The 27,752-nt window shown below is 43.8% G+C and overlaps 4 protein-coding genes and 1 long non-coding RNA gene across 7 annotated transcripts; 1 reads left to right on the top strand and 4 right to left on the bottom strand.

Moving 5' to 3' along the window:
• Positions 1-711: 711 nt before the first annotated feature.
• LOC137784888 (CD209 antigen-like protein 2) lies at positions 712-8,722 on the bottom strand. 2 transcript variants are annotated; one of them, XM_068575859.1, is made up of 6 exons: positions 8,480-8,722; positions 6,679-6,807; positions 5,125-5,295; positions 4,844-5,019; positions 3,540-3,655; positions 712-1,879 (listed from the first exon to the last, which is right to left on the bottom strand). In XM_068575859.1, exons 1-6 carry the CDS (start codon positions 8,589-8,591, stop codon positions 1,699-1,701), a joined length of 885 nt encoding a protein of 294 aa, XP_068431960.1. In that variant the 5' UTR covers positions 8,592-8,722; the 3' UTR covers positions 712-1,698. The 2 variants fall into 2 exon arrangements, with proteins under 2 accessions (XP_068431960.1, XP_068431961.1); XM_068575860.1 differs by lacking the exon at positions 8,480-8,722 and adding an exon at positions 7,662-7,754.
• A 461-nt stretch (positions 8,723-9,183) lies between these two features.
• On the bottom strand, positions 9,184-11,195 carry LOC137785111 (uncharacterized). The gene is made up of 3 exons (XR_011077457.1): positions 11,085-11,195; positions 10,294-10,520; positions 9,184-9,976 (listed from the first exon to the last, which is right to left on the bottom strand). It is a non-coding gene; the product is annotated as an uncharacterized lncRNA (long non-coding RNA).
• A 541-nt stretch (positions 11,196-11,736) lies between these two features.
• On the bottom strand, positions 11,737-14,212 carry LOC137784891 (zinc finger protein 436-like). The gene is made up of 2 exons (XM_068575864.1): positions 13,814-14,212; positions 11,737-13,360 (listed from the first exon to the last, which is right to left on the bottom strand). The coding sequence occupies exons 1-2, from the start codon at positions 14,004-14,006 to the stop codon at positions 12,153-12,155; spliced, it is 1,401 nt and encodes a 466-aa protein (XP_068431965.1). The 5' UTR covers positions 14,007-14,212; the 3' UTR covers positions 11,737-12,152.
• Positions 14,213-15,290: 1,078 nt separating this feature from the next.
• On the bottom strand, positions 15,291-18,381 carry pomca (proopiomelanocortin a). Of its 2 annotated transcripts, none has more exons than XM_068575939.1 (3): positions 18,336-18,381; positions 17,178-17,295; positions 15,291-16,720 (listed from the first exon to the last, which is right to left on the bottom strand). In XM_068575939.1, the coding sequence occupies exons 2-3, from the start codon at positions 17,289-17,291 to the stop codon at positions 16,100-16,102; spliced, it is 735 nt and encodes a 244-aa protein (XP_068432040.1). In that variant the 5' UTR covers positions 17,292-17,295; positions 18,336-18,381; the 3' UTR covers positions 15,291-16,099. The 2 variants fall into 2 exon arrangements, with proteins under 2 accessions (XP_068432040.1, XP_068432039.1); XM_068575938.1 differs by having other exon boundaries at positions 18,285-18,375.
• A 174-nt stretch (positions 18,382-18,555) lies between these two features.
• On the top strand, positions 18,556-27,676 carry LOC137784988 (fibroleukin-like). The gene is made up of 7 exons (XM_068576000.1): positions 18,556-18,823; positions 22,803-23,338; positions 25,182-25,422; positions 25,911-26,045; positions 26,143-26,359; positions 26,752-26,947; positions 27,053-27,676. The coding sequence occupies exons 1-7, from the start codon at positions 18,556-18,558 to the stop codon at positions 27,209-27,211; spliced, it is 1,752 nt and encodes a 583-aa protein (XP_068432101.1). The 3' UTR covers positions 27,212-27,676.
• Positions 27,677-27,752: the final 76 nt, after the last annotated feature.

Genomic DNA, 27,752 nt, shown 5'->3' with positions numbered 1-27,752 from the left:
TGTTGCAGGTTCGTGATCCTCCTCATCCGGTAATCTGGACTAACGAGCTGTGACGGCAGCAGATCTCTGACTTCCGGATGTGTCACGAGCTCAGCAGGAAGAACCAACCGGCGCCGCTGCAGAGACTCAAGAGCAGAAGAAACCAAACCCAAAACCTTCTGTTGTGTGAAGTGCATGAGTTTATTTCACTGATTCTGTGTTTTTTACTTTGTGTGTTTTTGTACTGCTTCGTTCTTTGAAAATAAAGTATTATATTTGGTTTGAATCATGTTCGTTGGCACTACATTGCAGGCCAACGTGTTCTCATTGATGTTATTCTAAATACTAATACCAGTTCAAATATTGATGTAAATTGCTAATTTGTTATTGTACAGTTGATAGTTAACATATTTCTTCTGGTGCCTGTAAATGTCTGTCAGATAAAAACAAATTAAAAAAACATGCACATGAAAGATTCCTTCATTGTGTTATGAACCATAATTTAAACTTAAATACAGAAATACTTTCCATAAATGTACCTTTCATGACTGAACAGTGATTCCTCTCTGACGTCTTCTCATTAAATGTGACCTGCAGACTCAAAGACATTCAACAGATGAACTGCTTGTGTTAGTAGCGCCACCTGCTGGACAACCACAACAACAACAAGGAGACCAGTTATGAACCAAGCAGATATTAATATTAAGTAGTTGAGACATTAAGACACAAAACTATTATCATTATCATTTATTTATAAGATCCACAAGACATAATTCTGCATAATTTCAGATGTTTGATTCACGTTCCATTCAAATGTAAAACAAAAGAAACACTTTGATGTCTGAAAAGTGCAAACAATTCAAATTGATGATCACACAGCAGACATCGTGACACTTCAATAAACACTACACAAAAAGTTAAACGTTCATTTCAAAATGTAAAAAGATGAATGAAAACATTGATAATTAAGTAGAATCCCTGATCAGTTAAACAAAAAAAGAGGAATCATGTAAAAAAAATATATATAATATTGTTTATGTCGTATAAGTCAAAAACACAAAAGTAAAAATCAATCAATTTTACTAGGAGTTCTAAAATTTAGATTTTTTTGTGTTTATTATATTTCTAAAGATCCAAAAAGGAATAGTCCCAATAATAATCTCACATTTCCCTTCTGCGCCCTTATAATCTCAATTTACAGTCATCAAAAAGAAGAAGAAGACACAAATTAAACGTCGCTGCTCCAAAATAAAACCGAGAAGTTTAGTGACGTGTTTCATCGAGTAGCTCCACCTCTGACGTGACGGACTGAGCACAGCGACTCACTATCGCCTCTCCAGGTCACAAGCGGTACTACAATAGCGGAAAGGGCCGAGGCTAGCTGGTTAGCACGCTGGTTAGCATGCTAATTTCAGTCGGTGTCTAAAGACAAACGTCAACACTGAAACTTCTTCACATTGTCTGCTCATTAAGAAAAATAAAAAATGTTCACCTGAAACTGTAAAATGCTGATAATCCGAGAAAAATATGGAATATCTGAAGTATGAAGAAGTCACGAAAACAAAACGTTGATGACTACTTTTAACTCTCTCCAGTAAAGCACGATCATGACACCAGCGCTCATGAGAGGAGAGAACACAGAAAGACCATTTCACTTCATTCATCTTCCATCCATCCCGTTGAATCTGAAATATCCCGACGGCCTTGAAGGGGTCGTTGTCAGTGCGGCACGGCGGTGCTGGCGCCGGCGACCATCTCCTTCTCGCAGATGAAGGGCCAGTACATGGAGCAGGGCGCGTCGTACCAGCTGCGGACCGCCACGCGCTCCAACACGCGCGTTTTCACGATGTAGCCGCAGTCCTCGTTGATGTGGTTGTTGGGCTCGCCGACCTCCCAAAACCTGCAGCGAGTGAGGGGGGAGGGGTCAAAGGAAGAGGGCGCGGGGGGGGGGGGGGGGGGGGGGGGTGAAGGGAGGAGGGGCGGGGGGGGGGTCAGCTCGGTCTGCGATATATTCAAAGGCGCAGGAGCATTTTCACTCATGGGGACTTGTAGTGTTACCATTGCTGAGGAAATGTCACAGGGATATAAACTAATACCCTTAAACAACACAAGCCATGCATACTTTCACATGCACGCACACACATACACACACACACACACACACACACACACACACACACACACACACACACATGCACACACACACACTCACACATGTGCACTCACATGCATACACACCTACACATGTACACACAAACCTACACACACTCACACATGCACACACGCTCACACATGCATACACACATCTACACACACACATGCACACCCACACACTCACACATGCATACACACCTACACATGTACACACAAACCTACACACACTCACACACACACCTACACATACAAACACACACTCACACATGTACACACACTCCTGCATGCACTCACATGTACACACACACTCACACATGTACACACACACCTACACACTCGATATAATTACATTATTTGTATTTATTTATTTTTTCTTTTGTTTTCTATCTCATGCATTTTGCATTTTATGTTTGTAATTTAGTAAAATTGTAAATGTTCTACAGGTGGAGGCTTCAAAGAAGCCCAGTTGTCTTGTTGTGTCTTCCTGCACTGTGATATTCATTTATCTCTGTTGTGATTTTATTGTTTGAATTGTGCAAATAAAATGTAAAAAAAAAAAAAAAAGTCTGTTGCGTAAGAGGTTGAAGGTTCAAGTTCAGCCGGCAACATCCGAGCCGAGCCGAGCCGACAGGAGGAAAACATAAAGAACATCTCAGCAGGAAAAGAGGAAGTGAAGGAACCACAGAAAGGTTAGTCATCTTCAAAATGAGGAAGAGAAATCAGATGGTTATGAGAAAATCTGTCGAGTTGACACAAGACGGGGAAAATAAACTTTGAGGAAAAAGATTAAAACCGGACGAAAGCCAGAAGACTTTATGATTCGCTCTGACTGCTTTGTTTTTTCATCGGGGTCAGAGGTCAGAGCTGCTGTTCCAGCAGGACGTTCCCCTGGACGCCCTCCAGCTGTTACCTCACATCTGGAAGCTCTAGAAGCTTTAACCCGTTCATGCACCGAGCTGCTCCACTGTTCACTTACAAATACCTTAACACGAGTAAATATTACGACATGATTCATGTTAAAAACAATTGTAAAAAATATTCAAAATATTCAATTTACAATGACTATAACAGGATGAAGCAGGAGAAGTCTATGCTTCATGTGTTAAAGCTGCATTCTCTCTCCTGACCACCAGGGGGCGACTCCTCTGGTTGTATAGAAGTCTATGCTTCATGTGTTAAAGCTGCATTCTCTCTCCTGACCACCAGAGGGCGACTCCTCTGGTTGTATAGAAGTCTATGCTTCATGTGTTAAAGCTGCATTCTCTCTCCTGACCACCAGGGGGCGACTCCTCTGGTTGTATAGAAGTCTATGCTTCATGTGTTAAAGCTGCATTCTCTCTCCTGACCACCAGGGGGCGACTCCTCTGGTTGTATAGAAGTCTATGCTGAAAGAAAAGTGGACCTACCCTCCGACCAGCGGGGTGCCATCCACCCATTTCCACTGATCCTCTGTGTGTTCGTCACTGATCCCAAACCAGAAGGCGGCCCAGTGGCCTCTGGGAAGTAGATTCCACAGAAACGTCTGAGAGGAAACACACACACACACACACACACACACACACACAGGAAATGTTAAAGTGCATTCAAGGAACACATGAGTTACTGGTGGATTTTGTACAGCAGACATTTGATCACGACCTCATCACCAGACAGGAAGTTGATTTTTAGACGACTCTGCAAAAAACACAATTGTGTTAAACAATAGTGCTTTTGTGAATAATGAGGTTGGTGATGTTCTTCTGTCTTTCATGTTGCAACTAATTCAGATAAGAGACAGTGAACGTCTCTAGTAACAAGTATTGTGAGTGTGTCAAAGTGTTACACATCTTCTCCCTCTGAGCCGTAGAAACCCATCAAAACAACACCAGACTGAACTTCTACGTCCACCTTACGAGGCCGAGGCGCACCACGAGGTGATCGGCCAATCGATCGTCTGCTTCCTGCTCTAAAGATGTTATTCAGCTCATCTCTCTGCCACATGTTCCAGTAACGCTGCTGAACTCGCTTTCCCCCAAAAAACTGCAGGAAGCTGTGAACGAAGCTGCTTCATGACAAAACCTTTTGTTGTGAAAGAGACCCAGTGAACATACACTGCTGACGCACGCCAAAAACCTGAAGCCGCGATCGCCATGTGGCAACCGTGCAGCTCGTGTTGCAACCGTGCAGCTCGTGTCGAGACTGTGCAACTTGTTTCACGACCGAAGAGCTTGTGTTGCATTCGTGAAACTTCTATTACGATTGCTAGCGTGGAACTCGTGTTGTAACCGTGCGGCTCGTGTCTCGGCCGGGTAGCTCATGTCGCGACCGTGCAACTTGTTTCACGACTGCTTGTGTTGCATTCGTGAAACTTATTTTACAAATGTGCATTTCGTGTTGCGACCATGCAACGAGTGTTGCATCTATGCAACTTGTTTTGTGATTGTGCATCTTGCGTTGCGACCGCGTAGCTCGCGTCGCTAGCGTGGAACTCGTGTTGTAACCGTGCGACTTGTGCGTTGCGGCCCTGCAGCTCGCGTTGAGACTGTGCAACTTGTTTCACAACCGTGTGGCTTGTGTTGCATTTGTGAAACTTATTTTACAATTGTACATTTTGTGTTGCGACCATGCAACTAGTGTTGCATCTATGCAACTCGTGTTGCGAATGTGCAGCTCGCGATGCTACCGTGCAACTTGTGCGTTGCGGCCGTGCAGCTGGCGTCGCGCTGCCCACCTGCTCCTCCGCCGTGTGGATGATGGCCAGGTGAGCTCCTTGGCTCTGGCAGAACGACTGGCTCTCGGGCCAATCCCTCGTGGTTCTGGAGACGAAGTAGCAGCTGCTGTTGAAGAGGTGCCAGTCCACGGGGCAGACGGGCGGGGCCTTCGTCGTGGGTTTGATCGCCTCAGGAGCTGAAGGACGAGACGGATGACGCATCCAGGAAGCAGATCAGCGCGGTCTGCAAGTTCACACGTGTGTACGAAAGCAGCCGTCAACGGATACACGGCGCCGTCTACCTGTAGTCGCCGTCTTGGTTTGCAGTTTGGCCAGAAGCTCGTCCTTCTCTTTCTGCAGCTGCTTTTTCTCCTCCTGCAGTTTGCTGACGGAGTTGGTGAGAGCCGAAATATCCTGCGTCTGCTTCTGCATCGCTGAGGTCGCTTCTCCACCGGTCTGGGGTTTGTTCTTGTCTGCGGATTATAATTTAACTTAAAGATCACGTAAGAGGAACATCTTGGGGGGAAAAAAATGCTCTCTTAAAAAATTAAGCTCTCAAAACTAAAATTTGCTCTAAAAAAAAACGAAAAAAAAATTGCTAATTTTTTAGCAAATTTTTTTTAGATTTTTTTTTTTTTTTAGCAAATTTTTTTTAGAGCGTTTTTTTTAGCAAGTTTTTTTAGAATTTTTTTTTTTTAGCAAATTTTTTTAGAGCGTTTTTTTTTAAGCAAATGTTTTTTAGAGCGTTTTTTTTTAGCAAATTTTTTTTAGATTTTTTTTTTTTTTTTAGAGCGTTTTTTTTTCAAAATTTTTTTTTTTTTTTTAGAGTGTTTTTTTAGAGCACATTTTAGTTTTGAGAGCAATTTTTTTTAAGAGCAAAGATTTTGAGATAATTTACTTACAAACAAGAAATTTGCCCGGGTAAAAAAGACACAAATCTACCTTCATACTAAAGACTTTTCATTCAGACACCATTGTGACTCATCACAGCTAATTCATGCTGTGATTCTTTGTGGAGGAACCTTTAATGTCACTAATGAAATAGTGTAAAAGAGCATCTTCATCACATCATCCACACACAGCATTTTAAATACATTCTCATTGTGTTGAGTCATCAAAATGAAGACAATCATACTTCACTTTCTTGGTCTCGTCTTCTGGCTGAAGTGTGATAATTAATCTGAAGTTTAATGATCACGTTTAGCTAACGAGCTCATTAACCGCAGAAGCAGCGGTTCAGTCTTCTGAGTGTGTGGCTGCTTCAACATAACAAGCACACACACACACACACACACACACACACACACACACACACACACACACACACACACACACACACACACACACACACTACATGTGTAGTAGAAAAACATCTGGCACACTATGAACAGACGTGTGTCGCAATGCTCAAACCGCTGCATCATCATTTTTTTCTGACATGAAACTTTAAATTTCTGGAAAAACAGCGTTGACTGACGCGATCGCTTCCTGGTTTTTATTTCGTTCTGTTTGACCTCTTGATTCATCAACAGTGAACAAAGACGTGTGACAGGAAGCGTGGGAGAAATGTCACAACATGCTCGTGGTGAAAAAACTTTCAAAAGCAGCTGAAGATGCTTGATTTGTAATTAGCTTTCAAATAAAAAACTATAATTCTCGCGGCCGACATGAGCATAATCTGACTTCTTTAACAGAGTTAAATTTGCTCTTTTATCAGATTATTTTGTTTAGATTACGTTGCTGCCTCTAAAGCTGCAGGCGTGCCCCTCGTCCACATGTTTGTTCTGGTTGAACACTGATGGGAACGTTGGTTCCCCCCCAGTGGGTTCCTTTAAATGTATTGTTCATGTCCTCACAGTGCGCCGTGACGGCGATGATGGAGATCAGCAGCACGCCGCACAGCGTTGCCAGGCACACGGTGGCGAGGCGGTAAGGCCCGGGGCCGCTCAGCCGGGGGGGCAGTCTGACCGGGGCGACGGGGTAAACTGGAAGTGGAGAGAGAGAGAGAGAGAGAGAGAGAGAGAGAGAGAGAGATCATCAATCAAATAATCCAAATGTTCTGGATGTTGCATAACCGCGATATCGAAGCTGTTCAATGTGAAAGGAAAGGAAAGGTCAGGTTTATATTTACATGTCATACACTTCAGCAGTTTGACGTTTAAAGTGCATTACAGGACGCATCAAAAAGCATCTTGTCTAAAAGTAAAGAGAGATATTGTGGCGTGCCTCCATCGCTACTTCTGGTGTTAAGACGTCAAACGGCTCATAATTATCTCTCTAATATCTATTTTATACCTCAATTTTCTTTACAAAAAGCTAATTTTACAAGATTACAATTGAGCACGTCTCGAGCACACGCTAAAATCCATCTGAGCCCGATGCTCGTTTCTACTGAGCAGAGCCTGAACGCGTCGTAACGGCACCGAATGGAAGCGCTAACGTCGGCTGTTAGCGGCGCTGCTAACGCTAACTAGCTCTCCTGCTGTCGAGTTTAACGCAGATTCGCCGCTCACGAAGTAACGAATAGAAAGCATCAACGTCGATCTCTTATTTTGATTTATTATATTTTCTACAGTGTGTACGCCCGATAACGCTTAAAAAAACTGGACTAGATTCAAACTATTTGTTTTGTCATATGATCAGATAACAGTTAGCAGCTTATTTAGCTAGGTCCTCCTAACACACAGAATTACAATACACTTAAGGTAAAATCAAAAGAAGTAGTAGTAGCAATGTACTAGTTTGCACATCTGTGTGTGTGTGTGTGTGTGTGTGTGTGTGTGTGTGTGTGTGTGTGTGTGTGTGTGTGTGTGTGTGTGTGTGTGTGTGTGTGTATTACCCTGAGAGCTCTTTTGCACTCTGTTCAGACTTGTGGAAAAAGCTGTCAGAGCAGTTTTCTGGGATGTTGAGGATTTGATTTGTTTGGACATGACGCAACCTTCACAAGGCGGGAAGATTTACTCCCACAGATTGAAGGATTGTATTGTTGTTGTTGTTGTTGTTGTTGTTGTTGTTGTTGTTGTTGTTGTGCAATCAGTGTCAGAAAAGCATGCTATCGAGCAACTACAGGTTGGCCAGAGGCAGCCTGACTCGATCCCGTTTTTGGAGTTTAAAGAACGACACTTTGACCTTTCACCCATTATTAAATGTTCATTTAAATGCTAACAACTGCATGCTAGGACAAGTTAGCGTGTACACTGTTGTGGTACTTTGTTTGGATGTTATGTTGTAATGTAATGTTTGCTCTTTGTGATGCACTTTGTACTTCTTTTTTGCACTCGAAATGCAATAAAAAATACTTGTTTCTGGCATTGAATAGAGCAAACAATAAGTCTTTTTAACAGAGCAAAAACTCAGCAGCTCAGCAAGTATGAGCTTTAACTGTTCATAAATAACCATTATGAAAATGTATATAACTGAAACAGTGACTGCAAGTAAAAGAAAACAACAACAACAACAACAACAACAAGTGGTTTTAAAGTCTTCTGTCACTTAATTACATGTAAACTTAGTTGCATGTAGACTTAGTTGCATGTAGACTTAGTTGCATGTAGACTTAGTTGCATGTAGACTTAGTTACATGTAGACTTAGTTGCATGTAGACTTAGTTGCATGTAGACTTAGTTGCATGTAGACTTGGTTACATTAGATACTCACTGCTGAGCCCAACATCTGGACTGCGGTTCAGGTCGTCATATGCTCCGTCGTCGTCGATCAGCTTGGAGTACATCCCCTCGCCGGCCAGACTGCAGCTCGCGGGCGTCGACATGACCGCGACAACAAAGTGTGAGTTAAAAGTAAAGAAAAAACAATAAAGTTTCGGTGTGGACCGCTGAACTCCCAGTGAAGCTGCGCGCGCCGCTCCTCTGCCCGTGTCCACTGTCCACGCGCCGTCAAGCCCCTCGGAGCAGCTCCCATGATGCGTTCAGGGTCTTTCTTTCAAAATAAAAGCCTCCAAACGAGGCGGTCGGTCGTAGTACAGTGAATGTTCTTTCCTCCTCTCCTCACTATTATGGCATTATGTTTTGTAAAAGCTCCGCTGCACCTCTGCAGCGTTTCATTGAAGAAGAAGAAAACTTCACCAACATCTGTTATGTTTGTAAAGTCATCTAAAGAAAGAAAAAAAAATCTTGTATATTATTTTTGTTTGCATAAAGTGTTAAATAAACGACTGACAAAATGTCTTTATGAAACACCACAGACCACAAATTACAAAATTACAAATTAAAATAAATAAATAATGATAACAGTTTCTGTTTTCAAGCAAAGATTTATTCTTCAAACAGAATCTGTAATTTATACAAGAACAAAAGAGAAACAAACAGAAAACTTGTTTCTTAACCATCATGAAATGCTACAAAACAGTTCCTGTCCAGCTGCAGGCAGAGGGCCACGTCGCACAGGCCGCACTTCCACGGCGTGAGCCTCGGCCGGCCTTGGCCGGGGCAAACCTCACACGGCCTGCGACCCGGCGTCGCCTTCTTCTTCTTCTTGGGACGGGCTGCTGCAGCGGTGGCATCAGGGACGGGCACGGGAAGATGAAGCGCAGGCTTCTTGACGGGAGCCGTGCGGAGCGGCTTGTTGCCACAGAGCTCCGCCGTCAGCTGCTCTAAGAAGCCTTGTGCGTCAGGGGCGTTGTCCGCTGCGACAGACACACTTCCTGGTGGAGGATAAAGCTGTTGACGGTGGCGATGTCCAGAAAATGATGAAAAAGGTTCCTGTACCAGCACGAGGTCCTGTGTTGCGTCGAGTAACACCGGATGAGCCGGTCGGACAGGTCAACTCCGCCCACGTACTCCTTGTGCTCTGCAACCGGCGTGGGACGGGGCACCGATGCCGTCGCCCAGGAGCCGTCCGGCTGCTTCACCCTCCTCTCCACAGTGTCACCAGAGTGCGCCGCGTGAAGCGTGGAGCAGACCGACACTTTCTTGGCGTCCATCCACTACACGTAGACGACGGGGCCGTCGCGGATCCACCTGATGGAGCTGCTCGGCGACTCCTTGGTGAGGGCGTCCTCATCGGGCCGAAGGAACCCCTCGCGGGACTCGCTGTACGTCCCGCAGGCGGCCATTTTGCACTCGCGAATCGCCAAGAAGAGCTTGAGGTGGGTACATGTTTACAGTTTGAGCACAAAGCCAAGAGGCTGAAGGAACTCTGAGGGGAAATCAATAAGTCAGGATTTTAAATACAAGACCACAGAAAGAGGAAGAAAAAAATGTGTACTTCTAATATGTAGTGCAGTAAAAGTACAATATGTATCTTGAAGATGTAGTTGATGTGAAGTAATAATAATAATAATAATAATAATAATAATAATACATTTAATTTTTAATGCACTTCTCCTTTATAATCTCACAGTGCCACAGAGCCAATATATAGTAAAAAAAAATTGAGTAAAAAAAAATACATTTAGGATTTACAAAACGTGAACATTGTCAGGCGCTTCAAGACCCGGAGGCATAGAACAGTACCTGGTTCTGTTTCTGCATAATCATCTTCATCGTCACTCATCACAGGAGCGAATGGGAATGTGATGCCAGCCTCCTCCTGGTCCTCATTAATGTGGGGGGGCTCTAGGTCCTCCAGGTCCTCTTTAATGTGGGGGTGGGGGGATCTGGGTCCTCCTGGTCCTGACTGGAGACCCAGTCCTGCTGCTCTTCTTTGATAACAACCCATTTGTGGATGTCTGAAGTAAAAGCTGAAAGACAAAACAACAACATTAACTACAAGTGTTTATTATCTCAAGTAAACAATCGCAGGAAATTCTTCTAGTGTAACGTCTTGTTGCAAAAACAAATCAAAATGGCGGCGGACTAAATGCACTTAGGGCATCGAACCAGACTGACCGGGTACGTAGTGAGGACCGGTGGAAACGCATCATTCTGACGTCTTTAAGTGAGACTAAATACAAAGTGATCTAACAACATAAAAGGTGATTGTCGTATTGATTATGTTGCCTAAAAGTTTGGAAATTGTTGAAATAAAGTTTCTCTCTGGCGAACAAAGTGTACTCTGATGAGGTCATAAAGTGGGCGTGTCTAATGGAAGGAATCCAGTCATGAGCCACTTTAACCAACAACTGGACAAGTTTATTGGCCTCTTTGGCCACAACGAGGTCAGTGACTGCAGAGTGGACCGCGGGCACGCGAGCTGGCTGCGGACAACAGACTACCGGGAACTTCAGCTCACGTCACCGGAAGACAAACTCCCCGAAACGTGAACGTGTTTCCAGCGAGAAGAGAAATAAATAAAAAGCGCCAACCTGCGGGGTTCAAACCGACATCCAGCGGCTCATCCATCGCTCTGCTTCGGTCTGACGTGGGTTGTCCTCTCGGGTCGAGGCAGAGAAGGAGCCCTTGTCGCGGAATTGAAGAAGACGTTGGTGTGGAGCGCGGCACGAGGCGCGTGTTGATGACGTATCCGAGGAACGGGCGAAGCCGTACCACGTGACTGATTACGGAAATGATTCGCGGTTTTGGCGCGCGATTCGCGAGTTGGGCTACAGTTGAGGGGCCAATGAGTTAGGTTATTGGCAAGTATAAAGCTCATTTTGATTGTAGTCCCAATGTCAATCACCGGAAAGAAAATGAACAAAAAAATACAAATTACACATGGATGACTAATTAGAGCCAGAGGGAAAAAGCTGTTTTTAACCTAGTGGTTGTGAAGCTCTTACTTCTGTATCTCTTTCCAGACGGCAGCCGGGTGAACAGGTTGAATAATTAAATCATTGAAATTATTAACATATATTCATAACAGGTAACCACTGTGGATGAAGTCTCAAAATTGTTGTTTACGAAAAATAGTCAATAGTTAAGGTACTATTCCACATTCACAGTGACAGTTTCAATCTGAGCACTGACAATAACAACCAGCTCAACAACACACATGCACAAAATAATTACAGAAACTACTTTTTAAAACCTTGAACAGTTTATTTATGGTAAAACATACTGATTATACGCAATAACGTTGTCAACAAAAAACACATCCATTATATAATTACAAGCATAACATTTCAAAGTAACAATCACCTGATGAAGGCACAACCGGTGGTTAGAGTCCTCCCAGTCTGAAGTGAGTCACTGCCCCAATCGAGGTAGGTAAACTATCTCAAAGTGTCAATTACAAGTGAGAGTGGCATCAATGTCAACTTTATGCAAACCAGAACAATTAAAGGGAGTTCTCTCCTGTGTATCTTCAGTTGCTCATTGCACAGAATAGTTTCATCACAAACTGAGCAGCTGAACGGTTTCTCTCAATGTTGAGATACCATGTGATTCTTTACATACTTACGGTGTTTAAAAGATTTCACACAGACTGGACAGCTCTATGGTTTCTTTGCTGTGTGAGTTAACATGTGTCTCTTAAAATGTCCAATATGTAAATAACCTTTCTTACAGACTAAACAACTGAAAGGAAACTCCTTTCTTGTGTGAGTAAACTTGTGTCTCCGTAAATCTTTCTTCCATGCATACGATTCTTGACACTCCGAGCAGGTGAAACGTTTCTCTCGTGCATGAACCAACATGTGTGTCTTTAAATTTCCACTCTGTAAAAAACGTTTCCTACAGACTGAACAACTGAAAGGTTTCTCTCCTGTATGGCCCAACATGTGTCTCTTTAAATGTCCACTATGTAAATAACCTTTCTTACAGACTGAACAACTGAAAGGTAACTCCTTTCCTGTGTGAGTAAACTTGTGTCTCCGTAAATCTTTCTTCCATGCATATGATTTTTGACACTCCGAGCAGCTGAAACGTTTCTCTCCTGTATGAACCAACATGTGTGTCTTTAAATTTAAACACTGTGTAAAACTTTTCTTACAGACTGAACAGCAGAAAGGTTTCTCTCCCGTGTGAGTTGTCATGTGTCTCTTCAGCCGTGACTTAAAGCTTTTATCACAAACTGAGCAGAAGAAAAGTTTCTTTTTTCTGTGGATTTTCATATGTTTCTTCAAATGTTTTTTAAGGTGAAATCTTTCCTCACATTCAGAGCAGCTTAATAGTTTCTCACCTGTACTACATTTGGAACCACCGACATAAACATCATCACAGTCATTAGGGTCAGAAGAGTCTGGAGGTCTTTCTGGATCAGACTTCCTGTCTGGTTCTGGTCCTCCACAATCCTGTCTATCAGTCTCTGTTTCCATGTGTTCAGTTTGAATTTGATGAAGCTGTGAGGACTGAGCTTCCTCTTCATCATCTTCACTCATCACAAAAGTGAATGAGAACTTGATACCAGCCTCCTCCAGACCTTGAAGCTGCTCTCCCTTTTGACTGGTCCAGAGTTCCTCCTGGTCTTCTTGAATGTGTGGGGGTTTTGGGTCCTCCTGGGTCTCTTCAACGTGTGGGGGCTCTGGGTCCTCGTGTTCCTCTTTAATGTGTGGGGGTTCTGGGTCCTCCTGTTCCGCTTTAATGTGTGTGGTTTCTGGATCCCCATGGTTCTCTTGAATGTGTGAGGTCTCTGGGTCCTCCTGGTCCAGACTGGAGCTCCACTCCTGCAGTTCTTCTTGAACCACCAACAGCTGCTGGACGTCTGTGGATAACAATGAAAAACATTTATACATCTTTGTAAACTGTAATTTCACATGAACAACTAATATGACTACTTTCCTGTAATGTGGGGAGACATGCTGCACAAGGATATAATTTGACCTCTTTCAAACTAAAAAAAGAAAAAAGTTGTTTTATCTCTATGTGGTTTGGGTTCTGTTCCTTTTGTTTTCTCCTCTGTTTAAGTTTCTGTTTAATAAATACTTAGAGATGTATGTGTTACATCACATTTGTTTTCTCTAAAGAAGATTGATAAGGTCAATACATTTACTATCTCTATCTATCTATATATATATATATATATATATATATATATATATATATATATATATATATATATATATATATATAGATGGATATAGATATATACATACATATATATATCCATATAGATATATATCCATATCCGAGGCTTCATAACCGCAACAGAACCAACCTGCTCTTTGTATCCGGACTTCCGGGTTGAAAACAGCGTCCAGTAGTCTCCGTTGTCGCTCGTTCTCGTCTCTAGAAGCAGAAAGTTCCTCCTCGTACTCTGCTATCGTTTTTTCAAAAAGCCCAAATATCTCTTCAGCAGCCGCAGTCAGTCGCTGGTTGACTAAAGATCTCAGCATGTGGACTTGAGACATGTTGACCCGTCGGTCTGTTTACAGCATGCTAAGCTAACGTCAGTATCTTTGTAGGCTTCCGGGAGATGAGTCAGAGGAACAACATCCGGGTCCACAGGCAGAAGCCGTTCAGAAGGTTCGTCCAGACCTACAGAGACTGTGCTGGATGAGGACTGAACGAGCTACCTGATACTTTACCAACGCAACAACCACACCACGCTGTTACTGACGGGAGCCGCCATGTTGCTAATGGAAGAGCATCCGGGTCGGCTGCACCTTCAAAATAAAAGCTCTTAGACGTTTCACCAAATAATTGCCTTCTGATCATTTTTTTCTGCACCTCTGCTTCCTCAGCGATGCAAAACGGAGATGTGATTTTATTCCTTTTCATTAAATACAAACAAAAACAACAGTTTGACACTAAACGATGTACTTTGTTCAGGGTGCACATTACTAGTTGAGAGCTACACAAATAAACAAGGAAAACATCGAACCTAAATATTGAAAAACGACATTCAACAAGAGAAACAGGGACAGTTGGTGGTTGAAGTAAAAGGCTTGGGACCGAGTGACTGAACAGAGAAAATAGAGTTCATAACATTAAACTAAGTAAAAACACACTCGCCATCCAGTATTTTGATGCAATTCTGCCTCTAAACTGTCAAAATAGTAGAATTCAGAAGATGTAAAAATCTATGCAGCATCTTTCTAATCGATGAGCATCTGACACAGGACGGCCTGCAGATATGAACATGACACCGAAATATCAAAGTTTTATTTTAACAGTGAAATGAAGCGTTGATGGGATCTGGCAGGAGATCGGTTATTGGACAGTATTACAATGACATAACTTATGTTAATACACTTATTTATATCAATAGGATTATTAACATGTTATTAATAACGTGTCACCAACCGGGGATCATGGACCAATAAACACACAGAAATGTATGTTCAGGGTTTAGAGTTAAAATGAACCTTTGTATTGTGTTCATATTTTATTTCTTTAATATCTGAAGGTTGTTTTTTCACATTAAATTGTGTATCTGTGTGTTGCGGTCAGAGATGTTCTACCTGCTGTTTCACAGCTGGACGCAGTGCATTTGTGAAAAACAATCACATTATAAAATAGATATAACCTTTAAGTATTAAAAATATATATATAATTAAATAATAAAATAGCTATAACTTTGTGATTCTGCCAGCTGAGAAGGGTTAGCGGGCCCTACACTACGTTAGATAGATAGATAGATAGATAGATAGATAGATAGATAGATAGATAGTAAAAAAAAACCATTCCTCGTGTCTTTTGCTTGCAAATAACTTTATGTTTTCATGTCATTTACATTTATTTACATGAATCAATATATAAAACATTGTTCCTCTCTCCCTCTCTCTCTCCTTTTCTTCCTCTCTCCCTCTTCCTCGCTCTCTCTCTCTCTTCCTCTCTCTCTCTTTATCTCTCTCTCTCTCTGGTAGAGTTACTGTCTGTAGGTGTGTAACAGAAAACATTTCATAATCATGACAACAATAACTCTTATTGGTCGTTTTGGTTGAACTGACCCAAAGCTCCAGGAGCAGAACTCATGAGCGCCAGCGTGGAGCCGTCTCCTGTTACGTTACTATCACACTTTATTATTATCATTATTATTATTATTATTATTTACAGAATAAACCAAGACGCACTAAGAGAGACTTCAAGGCCAGTTGGGCGGGAAAAAAATCGAAAATTAATTTGAAGACATTTGACTATTGTCTGATATTTTATAAACGAATCCCTCGAGGTAAAAATGTGCAGATTATGAATCGATCACGGGAAGAAAAAAAACGATCGTTATTTGCGTTAAAGAACGTAACGTTCCAGGAGACGCGTCAGACAGCGTCACGGGGAGAGAGTGATGTCACTTCCTGAACTCTTCCGATTGGCCCGATGGTCGTCGCCGCCTCGGCACCGGTCGCGACGTCGATATCGAGGCGTATCGAGCTGGAGAATATCGCGACATCATCGGCCCCGCCCTGTTGGCCCCTCTGCTCCTCCTCCTCCTCCCTCTCCTTCCTCTCCTCCCTCTTCCTTTCCTCCCTCCTTCCCTCCTCCCTCCTTCTCCCCTCTCTCCTCACTGCTCTCCCTCCTGCTGCTGTCCGTCCTTGTTGATGACGTTCTTGAACAGCGTGAGCAGCGGCCTCTGGCTGCGCTCGTCCCAGCTCTTCATGAAGCCGCCATAGCGCTTGCTAGCCGGCGGGCCGCTCCAGCGGAAGTGCTTCATCTTGTACGTGCCGTCCTTCTTCTCGTGGGCGTCGCCTCCCAGCAGCCGCCGCTGCTGCTCCTCCTCCTCCTCCAGCTCCTCCTCGGTCGCCTCCTTCGCCTCGTTCCCGGCGCCGGCCATCATCATCTTGGCGGCGGCGGCGGCGGCGAGCTCCCGCCTCCTCATCTCCCCGGGGAACAGCTCGGCCGACTCTTCCTCCACGCCGTTGGAGGCGTAGACTTTGACCGGGCGGCGCTTGCGTCCGACGGGCTTCCCCCAGCGGAAGTGCTCCATGGAGTAGGAGCGCTTGGTCTGAGGGGAGGAGGGGAAGGAGGAGGAGGAGGAGGATGAAGAGGAGGAGAGGGGCAGTAGAAGAGAGAGGGGAAGCAGAGACTCGGGGTCGGATGGAGGAGGAGCCGGTTGGAGGTGGGCGGCGCCCGGGATGGCGGGCACCTCGGCGGTGAGGTCGGAGTGACAGAACTGGATGCACTCCTGCAGGAGGAGAGGACAGAGGACATGAGGACACGAGGAAACGCTGCAGCGACATGAGGACATCAGGAAATGAGGACACAAGGACTCGAGGAAACGCTGCAGCGACATGAGGACACAAGGACACAAGGACTCGTGGAAACGCTGCAGCGACATGAGGACACGAGGACATGAGGACACGCTGCAACGACATGAGGACACAAGGACACAAGGACATGAGGACACGCTGCAACGACATAAGGACACAAGGACATAAGGACACAAGGACATGAGGACACGAGGACTCGTGGAAACGCTGCAGCGACATGAGGACACGAGGACATGAGGACACGTTGCAACGACATGAGGACACAAGGACATGAGGACATAAGGACACGGGGACACGCTGCAACGACATGAGTGTGTGTGTGTGTGTGTGTGTGTGTGTGTGTGTGTGTGTGTGTGTGTGTGTGTGTGTTACCATCATGCTCGTCTCAGAGTTGATGTCCTGACAGCTCGGATGCTCCCAGCACTGACCGTCTCCTCTGGCCACGCCCACCACCGCCAGAGCAACCAATAGCCACGCAGGACTCATTTCTCTGCAACGTGACAGGGTTAGTTCATTACTGCAGGACTTTCAAAATAAAAGCTTCTCGTTCGCGAGGCTTCCATTCAACTTCATTCGTTTTTGCTTTAATTTAATTTACAAAGCTCGATAATGGTTTTAAAAGTAAATGTTAACAAATTAACCCACAACTAAAACATATTTAGAGCACAGAGAAACACTAAATGAAGTTATATATTTACATTGTTTTTAAATAAGATACACTGTAGAGTAAAAAAAAAAAAAAATCTTTAAAAAATATATATATTTAAAGTAATAATATACTTGTATATTTTAAAATATACAGCTATGGGGAAATAACTGACAGTGAATTAAGAAAAACCCTGGTTCCTACGGCAGCCTGGAGAGGACATACACATAGATTTCAGTTAATAATGTTCTCTTTAATCATGAAGTTATGTTTTAATAATGAAGCTCAAGCTTTACTCTACATCAAGTTAACAAAATTAATATTTCAAACACAAGAAAACAGTTTCAGATGAAGAAGAAAAATAAGGTTTTCAAATATTTGCTTTTTAATCACTGAAAAAGATAATTACAGAACGTTGTTTTAAGATAACAAATAACTTTATTTCAATTACATAATGTGCATCATGTCCTTTCATGTTCAGATTATATTATATTTCATGATTCAAAAATAAATAATTTCACATTATTAATGTTGTGAAGTTTCCTCTGATCTTTATTATTATAAATCCTATTTTATATTTCATGTATTCAACATTTTAACATGTTTTTCTTTTCATAATATTTCTCTAACTGTATCTTGTGTTTCATAAAGCATTTTGTTTGATGTGTTGTATAAGTGTGATATTGTTTATTAACATTGTTTTTATTTCATTTTTTACTTTTTATATTTGTCCTCATTTTAGTTTAGAATATTTCGTATAATAAAGAAAACAAAAGCTCTTTAATATAAATAAATCAAACGATGATGAAGACTCACCAATGATGAAGACTTACCAATGATGAAGACTCACAGATGATGAAGACTCACAGATGATGAAGACTCACCGCTCGCTCTGCTTCAGTTAAGCTGCTGGTCAGAGTTTGTTGCTCTCCTCCGCTTTGGTTCCTGCAAGTGACCAGCGACTTTATATCCTGCCAGCCAAGGACACACACACACACACACACACACACACACACACACACACACACACGTATGATGATGATGATGACGTGGTTAGCTGAGTGAATGAAAATGGACCATCATTGAAACATCATCCACCTCTTCATGCACACACACACGACAACGACACAACGACAGACACACACCATCGAATTCATCATCGTCATCGCAGTCGTCCTCGTTGTCCTCGTCGTCTTCACCTTCTTCGTCATCTTCATCACCGTCTTCGTCATTATCGTCTTCATCATCATTGTCATCATTGCCATCATTGTCGTCACCATCTTCATCATCGTCATCGTTGTCTTCATCATCGTCGTCATCATCTTCGTCGTCGACGTCATCGTCTTTATCATCATCATCATCGTTTTTGTGGGTGATTCACACCATGTTTTTTCTCGATGTGTCCATGGGGACATGAACTAAAACGGTCTCCATGTTTGCTAAAGTTACGTCTTTCATGTTAAGTTCCCTCTTCATGTTTTACTTAGTTCAGCTATTTGAAGCCCAACCAGGATGTTTCACTAATTTAAAGGATTTTGACGCCTAAACTTTGTGTGTTTTTGTTTGATGCCAGACATCCGATACCAGTCTGCACGCGAGGAGACGAGACGTTGACAGAGCTGCAGGAACGAGTCCTAAAACCTCCGACATGAGTTTTTTGTTTTTAAGGTCTGAAGAACTCATAAACGAAGATCCTACAATATTAAATACATCTGTAAATAAATCTTTTCTGACTTTTGAAGCTTTCATTTGTGAAGATTGTTCAATTTACGTGGATTAAAAATCCAATCGATGAACCCCGTTGGTGTTTCGTAACGGAAGAACTGACATCACAGTTTGTGACGGCAGCAGGTACACATAAGCTCTTCTCATGATCATCTACGTTGAGGTTTTTTTTAAAATAATTGACGCTGTTGTTTAATCGGCGGTTTCACGGATGGAAATCGACCTTCAAACGACCTTCAAACGCCAAAGCTGGAGACTCCGGGACGAAAACGTAGCGGCACACAAAAGAAAGAAAACGCACCGCGAGACTCTCCCTCCACCACCGTACGGTTAAATGTCAGCCGACGCATCGTGCAGATTAACACCCAGCCGACGGGGTGGAAGAGGGGATTCAAACCTGCGGGGTCCGGGTCTACAGTTACACACACACACACACACACACGCACACACGCACACACACACACCTGCTGCAGCAGCTTTCCATTCTCTGAGCCCTCTGTGTGACTAATAAATAATCTGACAGGGGATTGACTTGTTTAACGGACCACCGGAGAAAAGGTTGACGAGGATCAACTCCATTTTTTAAAGCTCTGTGTCTTCCATCAGCGTCTGTACGAGCCTGATGGACAAACAGGACCCTCACTTTGACACTCAACATCATCTAGGAGCCTTTCTACAAGCCTGATAGACAAATAGGACCCCGACTTTAACATGGAACCTCCCCCAGGAGCCTGTCATGGACAAATGGGACTCTCACCTTAACATTCAACATCCTCCAGGACCCTCTGATAGAAAAGATAGGTCCCTAACTTTAACATTCAACATCCTCCAGGAGCATCTGATAGACAAATAGGACCCCAACGTTTACATTGAACATCTTCCAGAAGCCTCCCTTCAAGGCTGATAGTCAAATAGGACCCCGCCTTTAATATTCAACATTTTCCAGGAGCCTCTAACGGACAAATAGGGCTCTTACTTTAACATTGAACATTCACTAGCAGCCTCTAATGGACAAATAGGACCCTCACTTAAACATCTAACATCCTCTTGGAGCCTCTTTACGGACCTGATAGACAAATAGGACCCCAACGTTAACATTGAACATCTTCCAGGAGCCTCCCTTCAAGCCTGATGGACAAATAGGATCCTGCCTTTACGTTCAACATCCAGGAGCCTCTCTTTAAACTTCCTGGCTGTTCATTGACGCCCCTTTCCTTTGCTCATGATTCATCTTTCAGCATCGTTCACACAGGAACCGACGCTGAAGGCTTTTGTCTCCAAAAACTGTCGAAACCCACCGAGAATCTGCCTGTAAGAGCTTTCTGTCGAAGCCGAGTGCGTCCTGCTACAACACAGGGTTGAGGACGAGGTCGTGCATATTCATCCTCGTTGTGTTCTCAAAACGTTGTTGTGAAACATGCATTTTTCGTTCAAACTGTTTTTGATGGAGAACTCAAGTTGTGTTGTTGGGGTCTGGAGGCAGATTCAGACAAAGACTCTGTCTTGACGTCGGTTCTATTTTTTTTCTTCCTGTTTTACTAATGGAACAAACTGAGCGTCTTCTGGAGGCAGGCAGGTAAATATAAAACCCATTAGAGGACTCCCACAGCCTTGAACCTTCATTCGCTCCGGGGAAAACATGAAGAGGTAATGGCACGACGAAACCGCCAGAAGAGGCCAGCGATGACATTATCGACACGCCGTCAGAAGTGGAAGCACTTTGCTGTCGGACCGTCTGTCCTTTGGTCCACGCTGCACTGAAATACAAGAGAATATTACATGTTACAAATAAATCACCTGGAAGAAATACTTACAGAACCGCAGCTTTTTAAAAGGAACTTGTGTTTTATATCATCGTTATGTGGTTTGTTGTCTTCTGCGTTTTCATAACATTAAGCTACTTGTATGACGGTTCCTCTCCTATGAGCCATTCACACACATTATATAAACATGTACAAACGGTATAAAATATGTTTAAGTGTTTATTAATATGCTCGATCACTCAGCGATGAGGGTTTCTCATGTTTTATTTTAAATATTTACTGCAGGGTGATGAAACGAACAGATCAGCAACTCCTTGTTAAAATAAACGTTATCAGATGTCAGCGGCTGTAACTTGTCGTCACATTACTCTAAACCCATTAAATGTAATCTATTACCTCCCAGGCCAATTGCTGCCAATCCCGTTAGAGGATTATCAGGATAAGATGTCATACCCGGTGCACAAACACACACACACACACTCACACACACACAAACAGACACACACACAAGTAGTCTCCTGGCTGTCCTGATGCTTTTCCATTGCGATGAATTCAGCGTGTCAATGCTGGGACGTACAGGGAGACAGGTAGGAGTGTGTGTGTGTGTGTGTTTCAACTTTAATGTGAAATTCATGCAAAGGAAAGGAGTGTTTTAATAAAAACTTGTATGTCACTGGTTTTGCTGCCAGTGCTTTAGAAGCTCACAGTTAACATTAACCTCTAGTTGTGTAGTCAAAGTTGTAAAGCCATCGTGTTGAAAGCGAGGACTGTTCTGAAAACCTTCTTAAAGGCGCAACACTAACGATATAAAATGATTACATTTCCAGGATTGTGCTGTCAGCATCGGCTGACGAGAAGCTTGATGTTGAGAACCTGGACTGTTGTTTTGATGGTCCTGGATTTGAACTTTCAGTTTCTTGCACCTGTTTGTTCATAGTTTTCACATGTCAGCTGAATTTAAAAGCTGGATTAACACTGTTGGCCATATTGTTTTAGTGGGATCATTCCCATAGTTGTATGGCACATGATGGGAACGCCACAAAAGGTCCTATGATCCCAACAGTTATATGGTACACAACAGGGACTGTGGCTCAGAAGGTCTGTGGTTTAGTTTGTGGTCAAAAATATGAGGAAACATCCAGACTTTGTTTCTGCTCTTCAACAGTTGGTTTCACACAAAGTGCAAGAATCAACCAGCAGGTCTGAACTTTTCTTTTGACCTGGCTGGGACCTCGGATCTTGGGCTGAGTTCAGATCTGGTTTGCGAGGACCATCGTCTCTTTCTTTAACTCCTGTTTTCATGTCAAAGAGGTTTCTCACTTCAAAGTTTGCTGACAAAACCAAAAAGATGTCTGCAAAACGGCTCCTCTCACTGATTGTAACCGTGTTTCCTGTCTAAAGGTTAACAGGACTTTCAAAGATCTCTTCCACCAACAATGCAGCAAATGGTAAAACACTAGTCCTTGGGCTACTGGACCAGGTTGAGTACCTTCATAGAAACCTGGTGTCACAGAGTTTGAAGAGGGAGAACCCGTTCGTGTTTGAGTCACAATTCATGGACAAAAAGAATCCATAGACTTCATCTTCATCTATGTTTTTGGTGCAGTTCTTCCCCATCCTACAAACGAAGACTAACTTTGAGGGACATCTGGAAGTCAACTTGTAGCTATGACGTCTGATGATGTTGATTCAGCGAATTGAAACCGATGTCTTCACTTGAAGTTGCTATGGATCAACAATCGGGGAGGGCGAGTCACTGAATGATCAGGATGAAGTGGCGGTCCATTTTTTTGACCTTTGTCTTCCTCACCCGTCGGTGTGGCCGTGTCACTGGGGACTTTGGGACCTCTGACGAACGCCCAGATGTCGGCCACGATGAGGACGTGCACCCCAGTGTCCTCGCAGAAAGAAACGGGGACGTACCGGACTCGAACGTCCAGACAAGCAGAGATGTACCGGACGCAAACTTTGACACCCACTGGGGCGTCGACCAAGACCACGAGGACGCCGACTGGCATCCTCCTCCCTACCTCCTGGAAACGCACTCCGACCTGTCCCCGAACGCCCGGCCGGAGATACGCGGCGGCGGCGGCGTCGACGACGGAACCGTCCGAACCTTCAACCGGACGATCGGCAATTCGTCGGCGCGCTGCGGCGAGTACAGCAGCCACCTGACGCCCGGCGGGCGCTGCCGGCTGACGGCGACGTTGCCTCCGGTGCTGCTGGGAACGTCGCAGCAACGCTGCCCGGACATGTTCCGCTGCACGGACGACATCTCGTACTGGCTCCACGAGAACCAGAACAGGAAGGAGCAGCTGGAGGAGCTGAGGGAGACGATGTCAGAGCTGCAGGAGGAGGTGAGGAACCACCGCCATCGAGTGCAGACCCTGGAGTTGCAGGTACACTGCTGCGCGCCAGCTTCCTGTGTATGTGAACAGTGAAATGGCAGCTTAACTTTCTTGAAGAAATAGTGCAACACGTTGTGAATAGAGTCCTAATACCTGGATATGAGGTTGCATTGTTTCATATATTTGGCATTTAGTTGTACTTTGATATTCAGGCTAACAAACTGCTTCAACAGCTAATTGTTTTTAGCACTGAAACAGTAGAGAAAAACTACAAAAACGATGAATACCAGTGGAGGGCACCCTACTGTCTCTGTCTCTATTTACCTCTGTCTGTCCTTACCGCCCCACATTGACACCCACTAAGTCCTCCTTAACCCTGAATGCTAACGGGATTAGCTGCGGGCTTTTTGGTCGAGGGCCCTGCATCCTGCTGGGTGCGGCTGACCCAGAGAGCACCTATGTGGGCTGGAGTGTCTACGAGTCTGCCCCTTGGTCAAAGTTGAGCTAAGACTGCTGCCTGATGTGTGTTTGCTTTTGTAAATGGTGCCATTGTTTACTGACGAAAATCCCAGAAAAGCGATGCTTACCCTCTTCAGATTTTAGCATACAAGCTAGTCAAGGGATTGAAATACAAATATGTTGGTGATCAGGCATCTTGATCATTTAGTTTACTGTACCACACAAATGAAGGTTCTTATTGAAGGTGGGCGTGTCTCTCTGCTCAAATCCCTGAATTTTCACTGGGATAAAGGGTAAAAAAAAATTGGGAGGGCTTTACCATTGAAGGAGACTTTTCCTTTGCAGGACAAGACTCACATGCATATGAAGCCCATTCCCGCCACACACAAAAAAAATTAGGACCAAAAAAAAAAAAAAAAAAATTAGCACCCAAAAAAAAAATGAAAAAAAAGACGAAAATAAATAAATAATTAGGACCTCCCACCCCCCCAAAAAAATTATGACAAATTTTGTATTTTTTTTTCGTTGTCTTTTTTTTCCGTTGACTTGAAAAAAGGCAACGAAAAAAAAGTTTCATTCCAGAAGAGAAATGAGAACTTAAATACTGACTACAAATGGCAAAATTACAGTTACAGCCTAAATATAATTGTCGCTAATATATGTACACACAAAACACATTGTTATCCTTCCTTTGGCCATTTTTAAGAACTGAGTAAAATGCAAAGTCCACACATATATTAAATGAATCATTTACTTTAAAGTAACCCATCAACAGGCTTACGGGTGGTTGACATTGCCAAGCTATCTTTTAGTAAATAACCAGAGCACTTGAATATAAAACAATGCTTGCAATGTTAAATTAAAAGAATACGTGAATTGAAACAAGATTGGACTATTCTGTGACTTTTACTTGTTTTGTTGTATGAACACTATATATTTACATTCAAATGAAGGTATTGTAAAACCAAAGTGATGAAATACTGTATTGTTTAGATGTTTTTTTTTATTTTCGTCAACGAAAAGAAAAAAAAAATGTTTTGTTTTTTTTTGTCCCTATTTTTTTTTTTTTTTTTTGGTCCTAATTTTTTTTTTTTTTTTGGTCCTAATTTTTTTTTGTCCCTAATTTATTTATTTTTTTGGTCTTAATTTTTTTTTTGGTCCTAATTTAAAAAAAAATTGTGGTCCTATTTTTCATTATTTTTTTTTTTTTGGTCCTAATTCTTTTTATTGGTGTGGCAGTAGTGGGCTTTCATACTTGTCCAAGAAACATGTGGACCAAAGAATCCCCCAGATGTTACAGACATTTAACCTCGAACTCCATTGGAAGGCTTGTGTTGAGGTTTAGCCCACATATTTAAATACAATTAGCAATACATTGGTTTGAAAGATTATGAGCATCCTTTTTTCAATATTTTCCCATTGTTTCGCCCAGGAGAACAATAAAAGTGTTGGTTTGGAGTCGCCCTTTGACCAGCGGTTGCATTCTCTGGAGTTGCGTCACAGCGAGGCCGACACGCTGCTGCACGTGCACGCGGCGCTGCTGTACGAGCTGCAGGCGCAGCTGCGCAACCTCTCGGCCGCCGCCGCCGCGCAGCGCCTGAGCCGCGACGCGGGCTGCGCCGCCAACGTCGTCAGGGCGACGGCGCTGCTCGGCATGCGAGACACACTGCCGCCAGGTACACATGCAGCCGACACAGTGGTGAGTTGCATGAATTGCAGGTTGCATGATCGTTCATGCAACCTAATTGGAACATTTTAAGACCTAAAAACTGCATGCAGCAGCAGCAGCTGTGTTGCTGCATGGCATTCAATATATATTCTGTATTTAATCTATATATAATGTTACACTGTAAACAACCAATATGTGATTTAAATTGGCTGGAGAGCTAATACGTTAGCACTAACGTGAGCAGTACCGTGAGCAGTAACGTTAGCAGTTCCGTTAGCAGTAACGTCAGCAGTAACATTAGCAGTAATGCTAGCAGTAACGTGAGCAGTAACGTGAGCAGTAACATGAGCAGTACCGTTAGCAGTAACGTCAGCAGTAACGTTAGCAGTAACGAGCAGTAACGTGAGCAGTAACGTTAGCAGTAATGTTAGCAATAACGTTAGCAGCCAACTTTTCCTTTTGTTTTCATTATTAGTCTCTGTCTCCGCCCCTCAGATGGACCGCGCTTGTCTTTCTGTCCGTCGGACTGTGCGTCTTTGTATTACAACGGCGTTCGTCATTCCGGTGTCTACACCATCATCCTGTCGCCGGGCCACGCCCTGCCCGTCTACTGCGACATGGAGACCGAGGGTGAGATGCGCACACACCCGCGCTAGCAGTTACAAGGTGAGGACACGAAGACGCGTGCATCTGTGTGCGTGACGCGTGTTCTTGGCGTGTGCTCCAGGCGGAGGCTGGACGGTGTTTCAGCGGCGGCGCGGCGGCTTGGTGAGCTTTAACCGCGGCTGGTCGGAGTACCGCGACGGCTTCGGCGAGCCGCAAGAGGAACACTGGCTGGGCAACCAACAGCTCCACCTGCTGTCCAACCAGGGCCACTACAGCCTCCGCATCGACCTGCACGACTGGAGCCACGCCCACAGACACGCCCTCTACCACAGCTTCAGGTAGACAGACTGCAACTTCTGGGTCTGAAAAGTGAAGTCTATGCTTCATGTGTTAAAGCTGCATTCTCTCTCCTGACCACCAGGGGGCGACTCCTCTGGTTGTATAGAAGTCTATGCTTCATGTGTTAAAGCTGCATTCTCTCTCCTGACCACCAGGGGGCGACTCCTCTGGTTGTATAGAAGTCTATGCTTCATGTGTTAAAGCTGCATTCTCTCTCCTGACCACCAGGGGGCGACTCCTCTGGTTGTATAGAAGTCTATACTTCATGTGTTAAAGTTGCATTCTCTCTCCTGACCACCAGGGGGGCGACTCCTCTGGTTGTATAGAAGTCTAGAGGACAGATAGGGGTGGATCCCTTCTTCTATTATGGTTCCCTCTCCTCCTCGTGCAGGATAGAGAACGAGGAGAACCGGTACCGCCTCCACGTGTCCGGGTTCAGCGGGACGGTGGAGGATTCGTTCGGCTGGTACCACGACCAGCACGGCTTCAGCACGCCGGACACCGGCAACATCTGCGCCGAGATCAGCCACGCCGGCTGGTGGTTCCACCAGTGCTTCTACGCCAACCTCAACGGCGTCTTCTACGAGGTAGTAGGCGACGAGAATAAGACGTTTTTTTTTCTTCCAGAAAACCGCAGAGCCGGTTCATCCGCTAACTTAACGCGCTGTACCCTTTCCCTCCACCACCACCAGGGGGGGCGCTACTCTCTGAAAGCTCAGAACCTGCTGGGGCCGGACGGCATCGTCTGGTTCTCCTGGCAGGAGTCGGACTTCTACTCTCTGAAGGCGGTCACCATGATGACGCGACCGCGCAACTTCAGGCCGCGGCTGACGCACGCCGGGACCGTCTGAAGCCCCCCGTGGGCGCCGGGAAACACGCACAAAACGCACAAAACGATGAATTCACCCGCTGCTGAAAAGTATGGAAGGCCGTTCCCGCCACAAAAGCGTAACTGTTGATGTTTTAGCTAAACAAATAATATCAATGCTAAAAATGTAGCTGTTGCTGTGTTTCTCAATAATTATTACTTTTTATCTCATAATTTGACTATTATTTTATGACTTTTTACTCATATTTATGGCTTTTTATCTCATAATTATGACTTAATATCTCATCATTTCAACTTTATTATCTCATAATTATGACTTCCATAATTTTGATTTTTTATCTTATGATTTCAACTTTACTATCTCATTATTATGACTTACTATCTCATCATTTCTCTTTATCTTAGGACTTTTTACCTCATAATGACTTTTTATTTCATATTGACTTTTGTGGCGGAAACAGGCTTCCATAGAAATAGTCCCCAACAAAAATGCACTTTTTTCCTGTTGTATAAGTAACTGTTGTAAAAAATAAAAAGGATTTTCTTTTCCAGTTAAAACACAA

Source organism: Clinocottus analis, unplaced genomic scaffold, assembly GCF_023055335.1.
Source record: "Clinocottus analis isolate CAN_PGR_092001 unplaced genomic scaffold, fCliAna1.0.p SCAF_14, whole genome shotgun sequence".
NCBI classification, from domain to species: Eukaryota; Metazoa; Chordata; class Actinopteri; order Perciformes; family Cottidae; genus Clinocottus; species Clinocottus analis.
Note: the sequence above shows the minus strand (reverse complement) of the source record. Positions and strands in the feature narration are given on the sequence as shown.

Coding starts and splice junctions, on each gene's coding strand:
- LOC137784988 (XM_068576000.1), top strand. CDS start 18,556: ATGCACACACACACGACAACGACACAACGACAGACACACACCATCGAA. Junction 23,339..25,181: donor TGCAGACCCTGGAGTTGCAG/GTACACTGCTGC, acceptor TTCGCCCAGGAG/AACAATAAAAGTGTTGGTTT. Junction 26,046..26,142: donor CTGCGACATGGAGACCGAGG/GTGAGATGCGCA, acceptor CGTGTGCTCCAG/GCGGAGGCTGGACGGTGTTT.
- LOC137784891 (XM_068575864.1), bottom strand. CDS start 14,006: ATGTCTCAAGTCCACATGCTGAGATCTTTAGTCAACCAGCGACTGACT. Junction 13,361..13,813: donor AGTCCGGATACAAAGAGCAG/GTTGGTTCTGTT, acceptor TGTTATCCACAG/ACGTCCAGCAGCTGTTGGTG.
- LOC137784888 (XM_068575859.1), bottom strand. CDS start 8,591: ATGTCGACGCCCGCGAGCTGCAGTCTGGCCGGCGAGGGGATGTACTCC. Junction 5,020..5,124: donor AACCAAGACGGCGACTACAG/GTAGACGGCGCC, acceptor CTCGTCCTTCAG/CTCCTGAGGCGATCAAACCC. Junction 3,656..4,843: donor TCCACACGGCGGAGGAGCAG/GTGGGCAGCGCG, acceptor GTTTCCTCTCAG/ACGTTTCTGTGGAATCTACT.
- pomca (XM_068575939.1), bottom strand. CDS start 17,291: ATGAGTCCTGCGTGGCTATTGGTTGCTCTGGCGGTGGTGGGCGTGGCC. Junction 16,721..17,177: donor ACTCTGAGACGAGCATGATG/GTAACACACACA, acceptor CTCCTCCTGCAG/GAGTGCATCCAGTTCTGTCA.